This window comes from Neophocaena asiaeorientalis, unplaced genomic scaffold (genome assembly GCF_003031525.2).
Source record: "Neophocaena asiaeorientalis asiaeorientalis breed wild unplaced genomic scaffold, Neophocaena_asiaeorientalis_V1.1 scaffold150, whole genome shotgun sequence".
Taxonomy (NCBI): domain Eukaryota; kingdom Metazoa; phylum Chordata; class Mammalia; order Artiodactyla; family Phocoenidae; genus Neophocaena; species Neophocaena asiaeorientalis.
Window position 1 is genome coordinate 10,955,378 of NW_020176571.1, and position 10,677 is coordinate 10,966,054.

General features: G+C 35.1%; 1 protein-coding gene across 1 annotated transcript; it reads right to left on the bottom strand.

Annotated features, from left to right (window-relative positions):
* Positions 1–325: 325 nt before the first annotated feature.
* Positions 326–8,837, bottom strand: SMCO3 (single-pass membrane protein with coiled-coil domains 3). The gene is made up of 2 exons (XM_024733310.1): positions 8,761–8,837; positions 326–1,914 (listed from the first exon to the last, which is right to left on the bottom strand). Exon 2 carries the CDS (start codon positions 1,896–1,898, stop codon positions 1,221–1,223), a length of 678 nt encoding a protein of 225 aa, XP_024589078.1. The 5' UTR covers positions 1,899–1,914; positions 8,761–8,837; the 3' UTR covers positions 326–1,220.
* Positions 8,838–10,677: the final 1,840 nt, after the last annotated feature.

The following is a 10,677-nucleotide window of genomic DNA, read 5'->3' on the forward strand; positions in this document are numbered from 1 at the left end:
ACTGTAACGAACATTTTTGCATGAATGACTTTTTTTTTTTTACATCTTTATTGGAGTATAACTGCTTTACAATGGTGTGTTAGTTTCTGCTTTACAACAAAGTGAATCAACATGAATGACTTTTAAAATAAATTTGTAAGTAGAACCTAGGAGTCTCAATGGGGAGTAATTGGTTGGTGAAGTATTTAGAAAACAAACACTTGGCATCTTCAGAAATTCAACTGAACCATTAGGCCTCTGTAGCCTTGGGATTTTCCTGAAATTAGATAATTAATGAAATGGATCACCTAAAGTTTTATATAGCAAGGGAAGCTTTCTGCTAGTATTGAAAATAAAATTTCGCTTTTTATTAAAACTCATAAAGTAATAAATTACAACTTTCCTTTAAATGACAATTCTTAAAACAGTAAGTAGCAGTTTCTTCTCCTGCATACTAAATTCATTTATATACCTGGGATTTGCTTGTTTGCTTGTTTTGAAAATGTTCCAAAGTGTTCAGACATTCACTTGAGGGATATTTAATCATCACACCACAGTTGGTCAGGGTTGATTGCAACTATAGAAACAACTTTTATCTTTTATAGTTTTAACTTTTCCCTCTTAAAGTTCCATCCAGATTACGGTGTGTAATTAGTAGAAGTTTACAGAACGATTGCCTCCTTTCATTGTTGACATAAATTGCTACAAACCATATTTCAGTCTCTTCCAACTTACAGAAAATTGGATTTAAACTGATGGTCAAAATTACGGTAGTACTTCTATTCCATTGGAAGGCTCAGTGTTTGCATGTGGGCAGAAGTTACTAAGTATGTCCCTTAGAACTAAATGATGTCTGAGCTGGTGGTAGAAGTGAAAGTCTGTGCATTCAATGCAAATTTGAAGGATTTTGACTGGGAATTAGAAAAGGAAAAGGTAACCCCTACACCTGCTGCTCTACAATAGCATTCACCCTAATGTTGATCTGTAGAGCACAGTGAGAAGACATACCAGGATGCAATCTTTTACTCACAGGGTCTAGCACCAACTGATCCAGGCATTCATCGTTGATAGAAGACTCTCTAGAGTCATCTAGTTTTAGCATCTTTGAGTCCTCTTTCTGAGTTGTTTATGGTATTTATGACTATTTGGAAGCTTATGGAAAATGAGCCTAATCAAAGAAGCAAAACACTATTACTGAGAAAGAAGCAGAAAAATATTCCAGTGGCAAATAAAGTAACTGTTTATTTCATTTGGTGTTTCACTGTGTTGGTGACCTCAATAATGGCATGATGATATTTTTCTGAGGCTGACTTGAATTCCACCAGATGCTTCTCATAACTTTTGATGGCTTCTTGAAGCTGTGTTTTCTCCACTGCTCCCAGGATGGCACGGAAGATCATATCTATGCCAAGGCCAAGAACAGCAACTCCTATGCTACCAAGGAGAGAAGCACCAATTTGAGCTAACACAGTGACCAACTTGTTAATTATGCCGGTTGTGATGTTTGAGCCCACGAGTTTAACAGCCACTGCACTGGCAGCAGAAGTAGCTTCTCCCAGGATGACTGAAATAACCTTTTGGACTATTGCAATTTTCTCGGTTTCTTTTTCCTTAATATCCTGAAGTTTTCTATAAAGGGTTGGCTCTAGTTTATCTTTTAGTGCTTCATCAACCTTTTGCAATTCTTTTTGGATTTTCATCATGGCTTGGATGATGATATCACAGTTTTCTTTGATGGTCGCATCTCTTTTCATTTCAATGGAGGCCAGCCTGCACCCTAAGTGCGTATTTAAAACCCCAATCAGCTTATTGGTGGCATGGAAGCTGTCAGATAAGCAGTCAAGGAGCTCCTGGTGAAGACGATTTACTTCTTGTCGCCTTTTTGGGTTCTCTGGGTAGAGGAAGTCACTTTGAGCCATATTTCAAATATGATCTCTGAAAAATACAATAGTAAATCTTTACTAGAAATCTTGAAAAATATCTGCTGGATGTATAGATTTGACCAGGAAATCTTTTACTTTATGAATAGCAAAGTAGTATGCTATCTAAGGAATTTCTCAGAAAACTCAACAAGTTCTTCAAAACAAGTTTTTGAAACTTGAAGTCAGTGTATGAAAATATGGGTGACATAATGCAACTTGTTGATGCATTAATTATGGCATTAGATCTTGTGGAGGGGGGAGATCCTAGATAGGAAAGATTTGTGTTTATCTAGCATCTGATTATTAATAAATGTGATTATTTCCAAGTAATATTTAATAACATATTTGAAATGGTTAGCTCTTGATTACCAGTGACCCTTAATTTCCTCAAACCATAGTCACCACATTGAATAGACCAACCAGACTGATTTTTCTAATATTTGGAATTAAATTAGTAGGATCAGAAGGATATTAAGATCTCTGAGTTTACAGGGCAATAATTGCTAATTTTGTCTGTATACTCTGTTATCTTAATTTACAATATTCAAAACACTCTTTATGTCTTTACAGGTCAATTATTTGCTCTCCAAACCTAAGAGGCATCCAAAGGCAACACATATAACATTAGAATGTTTACCAAAAAATCCTCGTGATAACAGTTTATTTTCAAGATTCCTTAGATTAAAATCTCACTTGGAGAGACAGTGGGCATCATGGAAGGGACAGGGCAGTTCTGACTATCTCTCTGCTTCTCCATTGGCAAAGCTTATAAATTAAATTATTTAGAATTGTCTATATTACACTTGACCATTATTCAGATACACTAGAGTTAGTCTCAGAAAGAAGATAATGTCATTTCACAAAGGTATTAGGGAATAAGTAGCAAGAGTACGTCACAGAATGAATAAAATAAGCCTGGTGTTTGTAGCCTGCTTGTGTCTGTACTTTGGGCTCAGAGAAAGAAGGAATAAGCAACACCCTTCTGAGTGAATTTGGGTGAGAGTTTGAAGCTAGTGAGAACAATGTTCCTCAGTATGCACACCTGGAATAGGCTTACTATGTGCCTGACACTTGAATATTTCATTTGAATTCTTGGGAGAAAAGAAGGGGAAAATGGAGTCCTTTATACCTGTGTGCGATCTGGCTCCTCCTCTCTTTGTGTAAACAACATGCTAATTAATCTGGGCCCTATCTTTCTAGGACCACTGTTCTTAGCCTAGATATTGGGAACCTCAGAAGCATGGGGGGAAGGAATAAAGATGTTTTCTCTCAAGAAAGTAAACATGAACATAACCTATCCTCCAAGTTATAAAGATACAGTTTGGAAATGGAAAGGGGAAAAATTTTGAAAATGGATTAGGAACATAATAATTTTTGCTCTTAATTTTAGGGAAATGCACTAGTACCCCTGGTGGAATAAATTGTATCAATGGTCAGAAATTCACTTTTATCTTTGATTTAGATACAGTACACACACACACACACACACACACACACACACACACACGTGACAGATACAAATGTCCACAAATTAGAATATATCTCAATTCCATTTAAAGAAATTGTTTGTTAAAGGACTATTAAATATTCCACAAACTCACCATTGGGTTGCAAACTGCAATTTGATAACCACAAATTGGGACTTTGATTTTTCGCTTTTTTCTCCTAGAAATTTTACGTTAAACTGTTTTCTTTTTTGGTTCCTAGTTTTCAGATCTTATCATGAAGTGAAAACTCCAGTTTCTGACTTTGAATTTAGAAGATCACCAACTACATCCCCATCCAGATATTTAGGTGAGAGGAGTCTTTCTTACCCTGAAAAAGTGGGAAATTTCTCTAAAAGCTGTCATATGCCATTATCTGAAGGCATAGCTTTTAGAAAAGATGTGTGGTTCTATTTACCTCAGGATAAACACATGGAGAGATGAACCTTCCTCCTTGATGGGAGGTTGAATGTTTCCAAGTGGTCACTTCCTTCCTAATTAATTCATTGTTTTAACACAACTTGACAAATTAATCATAAAATACATCTGAAAGACTAAATAGGTGAGACTACTTACTTTTTTCAGGATAAGTAATGTTGGGACTTTTTCCTCCTCAAACATTAAAACAGTATAAAAACACAATATTAACAAGTATTGTATAGGTGCAAGAGTAGGTGGAATCATGGAACAAAATAGTCCCCAAAGAAGACCCTTCTATACATTTGACTTAACGTGTAATAAATGTAGAATCCCAAATCAATAGAAATTAGTATTCCATAAATGATCCTGGCATAATGGGCTAGCTTGTGGGGGATTAAACATTAATTAAAAATATCAGTGTAACATATGTAAAAAAGATCAAATGATAAAATAGCTAGAAGAAAACAGATAATTTTCAAATGTATATGGAGGGCTTTATAAGCGTAAAACCAATGGGAAAAAGTCACACAAAAATTTGACTAACAAAGATGACCACGTAAGAAGGACTGAAAGCAAACTGGTTAAAATACAGGAAATATTAAAAAGTATTGGTTTCTAACTAGTCTTGTTATTAATACAGAAAACAGTCAGGTAAACATGCAAACAACTCTGAACAGACAGTAAAAGAAGAAATAGTAGTAATTAATTGATGAAAAGTTTCAGTCTTACCAGAAATCAGATACAGTACTTTTTCAGCTACAAAAGTAGTATTTTCTTTCCTTTACATACTCAAGCCCTTGCACATGCTCTTTTATACCCTTCTTCCTAGGTTGCAGATATCCATAATTTTGTGCCAATAACAAGTCTGAGTAAGAGATATCATGATGTGCTCAGAATTATTTTTCACATCTAACGAAAAAAGACTTATTTTTCTGAGTCAGGCTTACCTTCTTTTTTTTCTTCCTTGGGGAAGGGGACTGAGGGCTCCTTATGCAAAGAGATCTTCAGCAGCCCTGCCACCATACCTGCCCCAGTACTGAATACAGTTTAAAATTACTTCCATCCCAACAGTGAGATAAATGCTAGAGAATTAGGTGGAGGAGAGGTGGGGTTTGAAGGTGAAACCAATTAATTATGTTTGGGACAAGTGAAATTTGAAGAGCCCGATGAAGGAAGTAATTTAATAATTCAGTAGCAATTTACCTAATGGAGAGTAGTACTTTACTATTTATTATAAGGTAGTATGCTAGGCTCTGTAGAGCATACAGAAATGAAAGAGACATGGTCCCTGCTTTCGTGAAATTTCTAATCTAGTTAGGAAGTTAAGACAGATTTAAAACTACAACGTCAAGTTGAAAGCACTACGTCATACAAAATTATAGATAGAGGTGGTGCTTGCCTTGTGCAAATTCAAATTTTAAAGAACTCACACTTTGAAGTAAGACAGAGAAAGATAAATATCGTATGATATCACTTATATGTGGAATCTAAAAAAATGGTACAAATGAACTTATTTACGAAACAGAAGTAGAGCCACAGATGTAGAAAACAGTCTTATGGTTACCAGGGGAAAGCGGGGGATGGGGAGAGGGATAAACTGGGAGATTGGGATGGACATATATACACTACTCTATATAAAATAGATAACTAATAAGCATCTACTGTATAGTACAGGGAACTCTACTCAATACTCTGTAATAACCTATATGGATAAAGAATCTAAAAAAGACTGGATATATGTATACATATAACCGATTCACTTTGCTGTACGACAGAAACTAACACAACATTGTAAATCAACCGGACTCCAATAAAAATTAAGAAAACGAAAAACAAAACAAAAGAACTCATACTTTAATAATACTTACACTGGGGCCATGTGGAGACAGTCCATCATCTAGGGAGGGTTAACAATTTGTACCTTTCCAATTGACACTCTTAAATGTGTGCTTGATACTTAGAGGAGAGGTTATACACCGCATGAAAAATCTTAGTTGGCAATGTGCAGCATTTCGACTATTGCCCATGACAATTTAGTTCTGATGCTCGAATTGCTTACTTGTCTGAGCAAAACAAAAAAGGTCTGCAATTAGTTGGAGTCGCCCTTCTTAAAGATCACAGTTGTTACTTAGGCATGCCTCAAGTGATGTCTTACCAGTGATATACCGTACTGTAGCTGAGAGGAGTTCTGGGCTATACACTGTCCTCTATCTTACTGCATTTTCAGGGCAGATCTTTTAAATATTGACTTGAAAGTTCAGTCTTTTAAAATCATTTTAAAGTCATTTAAAAAAATGACTTATAAGATGGGCATCAGCAGGTAGCTAAGTGGTGTACTTAATCCAGCTCTGATCACCTGCATCTTTTGTATGGCAGATGTGAACTTTTACACTATTGGTTATAACATGATAGTGCTCCCTGTTAGTGATGGGCAGTTACCATCCACTTCTGTACAGCGGAATTTGTGTGGCTATTTGAGCATTTTATTGTAGTGGTTCATGAAATAAGTTCTAAAGAGCCCTGGGGCAGCCTGATGGGGAATTGCTAGCCAGCAGGTGGAGTGCTTGGTCTCTGGCACACCAGTTTCACCCCAGCCTTTGCTGAAGCACCTATGCTTTCTTTGCTGCTCTATTTGGGCTGTGGGTGGGAAAAGTTTGTGTGATGAGCGAGTTCTTTTGCTAAAATAAAGTTCGGAAATCACACGTATTTTGGCTTTGTTATTTTATTTAAAAAAAGGAAGTAAACAAATCTGGAAGCACTGATACTTGATCTGCTCATCTTAGGAACTTGGAATGAAAACAAAGACTAGCTTCAGATGGATTCTTATTGGACCTAACTCATCAGTATTGTTGAAATAAGAAGTAAACACTCATGATTAAAGAGCATGTAAGAAATGGGAGAAATATACTGATGATTGTATCTAAAAGTTAAAGTTTATTTAGTGATACTATACAGTTCTTTTAGTTTTTCAGGAAAGGAGCCACCTTGCAAAATAAAAATGTATTGATTATCACATATGTAAGTAAAAATTTCTCAGGATACTTTTGTGAATAACTACTGCATTGACTGTCAAGTGCTATAGGAATTTAAAGAGAAAATTTGATATGGAGGTCATTAGAGGAAGATTCATGGAGGAAGTGACAGGTGATTGTGCATTGATAGACGGTAGAATTATAACATGATGAAATTAAAAGATTTGATAAACCAAAGTATTTTAAAATAAAAAGTTTATAGCAATGATATATAAACACTTTAATATGTAGGAGGGAAAACACCTATAAACCTACCATCTTGTTTTTCTTTTATTATTCCTTTCCAAAGTTTATTTAAATGCATAAGTATTTTTACCAGGTTGTAATAATAAGAAATAAAATTTCATCTTATATTAATTTACTTAAACACTTCCCCTATTTCTAGTTTTATAATTATTTTATTGGTTATATAAAATATATTTATATTTTATAAAGTATTTCACATATCTTTACCATAATTTAACAAATTCTTAATTGTTTCACTGTCTTAATATAAGTAATTTAATACACATAGTTCTTTTTTCCCTCTTCAATTATCTGGATTATTTCCTCAGGATAAATTTCCAGAGGAAATTCAGATTATATAAATGTACAATTTATGTAATCAGTAGGAATAAAAATTTATATTACTTTTGATATGTATTGCAAATGCATTCCAAAAACTTTTACACTGACATCAAAAATAAATTTTTACAGCAGGACACTGGGTGTGTTTCAAAGTCAAAGACAATTCTGTTAAATATTATTGGTTTGAGGAGCATAAGGTCAAATTGAAGAGTTCTTGCCATTGTGGAAATCCATCCTGAAAAAGTTAATGATGAAATGATACTGAGGTTTGCTTCCAAATAATCTAGAAGGCAGATTGGAGTAGCTTCATAGAAGTAATAAGATCAAACTTGTTTTGATAATTTTTGAAGCTGGGTTATGGGGGTGTGGGAGTTTATTATATTATTTTCTTTACTTCTGTGTATGTTTGAACTTTTCCCTTAATAACAATTAAAAACAGAAAGAAAGAAAGAAAAAAAGAAAAACCATGACCCTGTCCAAGCTTCTGATGTTTGGTCATTAGTGCTCTCTAAGGTTTTACCTTTCTCCAATGTGTCTCTTGTCCTCACTACCCATATTGGGTCCAGCTATCCTGCAAGGTTCACTTATCTGGGAGTGTGGGTATAGGGTATGGTAAAGTCAGAAGCATTTCAGGAGAAAATAACAGCTACTAACTAGTTCTGAGCTTCCTTCTTTAATTTAAATCAAAACCATGGCCTTTCATTAAGAAAAACAAGGTTGATCATGGTGTGATGACACTCTGATATAAAGTCTTTAAAAGAATATTTCTGACCAGAAAGCAGAATATCTAGGTCATTCACCAGCATTTATCAAATGATCACTTGAGAAACCTCTGCCATATGCCTTGAGTAGACAATGTTCCTTGCCCTCAAGAAGATAACAGTCTATTTGGAGACACACAGCAAAGGCCCAGTGATATTTAAATGTAATATAACTTATGAAGGAGCATAAGTGCTATACATTAACTAGAATTAGATCACACATTCATATTTTCGCAGATACTGAATGCTTAAATTAATGTTAAAGACATAAAAGGAAATGTTACATTCCATGTAAACAACACACATTCACACAGGGGTCATTTCATCCTTATTCTTTTCTAAAATTGATGTCTTTACTACTATATCATCCCCTCTGACTTAATTATATAAGCTGTTATTTTTCTTCTTTCTTGGTGTCTTCAGAGACATAAATGATCACCAGGAACATGTCATGGGATCCGCTTAAAAAAAGTTGTTTTGTTGCTTTACTATAGTTATGACTAGGATTCAAGCCTGACCTGTTACTGCAAACACCCTTTAATATGGAGAAACAGAGTATTATATCAATACTGATAGAAATACCCATATTGCTTACCTTGCTGTGTTTCTGAGTTCAGTGGTCCCAGCAGTTGTTGGGGAGTGTTGCTGCAGTGCTTTTTCATCTGGTTTCAACTGGATGTTTCTAATGGAATGTGATGACTTACAGGCTTTGCTAGTCTCTGCTGGGTCCCTCTGCCTGTCTGGTTCATTGACTGGTTCTGCATGGTTTAGTTCTCAGAATTCTTTTATTTTCTATATTAATATAAAATTGGTATATATTAAGTATTATTAATTATAAGTAATAATAATAATTATAATAATTATAAGTAATTAGTAGTGCAATGGTAAAACATTAAAATTTTTGTGCTTTAATGGACTTTTTTGTTGTTGAAAAGTGCTATCCAACTGAGCTAATTCAATTCAGTAGACAAGATGCCTCTTTAATTGAAGCTCTCAGATTTTGGGTTCCCATCATGTCAACTTTTCCAGATATTAAACTTCCTTTAGCTTCTGTTGCATTTTGTACCTGTTGCTGATTGATCTAAGTTCTCAAGAGATATAGATACAGATATTTTCAGCCAAATGTGTTTTTTGTGTGTGTGCTCTTCTTTCCTGGCTGGTTCTCTGCTCTTTATCACTAACTCTCTTGTCATCTTGGTTAATTGTCTTGACAATATAAAAACCTTAAAGATCAATTTGACTCCTTTCCCTTAAATCAGAGTCTCCCATGCTTCTTTTTCTAGATTCTGTCCTAATCCCCACTGATTCCTCTACAGCAAAGATACATCAGAAGGAAGAAATCACTCAGCCTCTAGTAATTTGTAATTTACTAGTTTGTAATTTATGGATTGGCATAAAAGGACTATGAGATAATAAATGTAAAATACTTGGCACAGTGCCTGTTTTATGGCAAAAACTTACTAAATGATAGCTATTCTTATGTTAACAACAAAAATTCCTGTTGTTATTGAGTGGGTAGAGGATTGGGAACCAAGATGCCAGCTAGGAGACTTGGATTGTAAAATCTAAAGGTGCTGCCCTATAGTTCTAAAGAAGGACCAAGTGAGGTGTAGTAGATTACTTTTGTCCCTCTGGGTCATTTTGCATTTGACATAGCCTAGGGACGCACCATGTAGGAACATGGGAAAAAAGGGAAAAAAGTATTGTGGCCAGTGTAGCCGAAGTATGTATGGATGGATAAGTAGGATTTCAATAGATGTGTTAGGAGATGGGGTATGAAGGAGATGATGCGGGTGAAGGGAAAACTGTGAACAAAAAACCGTGGAGCATTTTCAGGGAACAAAATTAACCCACTATGCTGGTGGCACAGAGTATATGTGGGAGCAGTGAAGGGAATGCAAGTAGTGGAAAATTGAGAGCAGTTTGTTGATGGCCTTAGATGCCATGCTAGGAAATTGTATTTTATTCTCTAGGCAATACTGAACCATCGAAGGTTTTTGGTTATGGGATAATATTAGGAGGTTTGGATTTCAGGAAAGTCAGTTTATACAAACTGGATTAGTGGGTATGGACAATAAAACATGGGTTACCAACTCCAATGCCTGTAGTAACTGGACAAGATATGTAAGTAATTGAAACACTTAGTGTAAGACAATAGGATATAGAGGGTGAATGTCTAGTCTAAAGGAGACAACCTCAGCTCTAGGAAATTTCTCCAACTCAGGAAAAGGACTTAATGCTGCCAGTTAATTTCATTTTTTCAATAGTCAGTAGAAATCCAGATTTCTATGTTTCAATTTTTAAATTTGCAACTGATAAAAAATTTGAGAATACACTGTGGTAGGTCAAACGAAGCATATCTGCGGGTTAGATTTTGCCTGTGGATTGCCAGTTTGTGACCCCTTGACAAAAATATTGAGATAAAATGTGAGACCATTAAAGTTGTCTAGATGAGAGTTAACTGGAGTAGTAGTTATGGGAATGGAAGGGAGGGGATGGATTGAAATAAGTT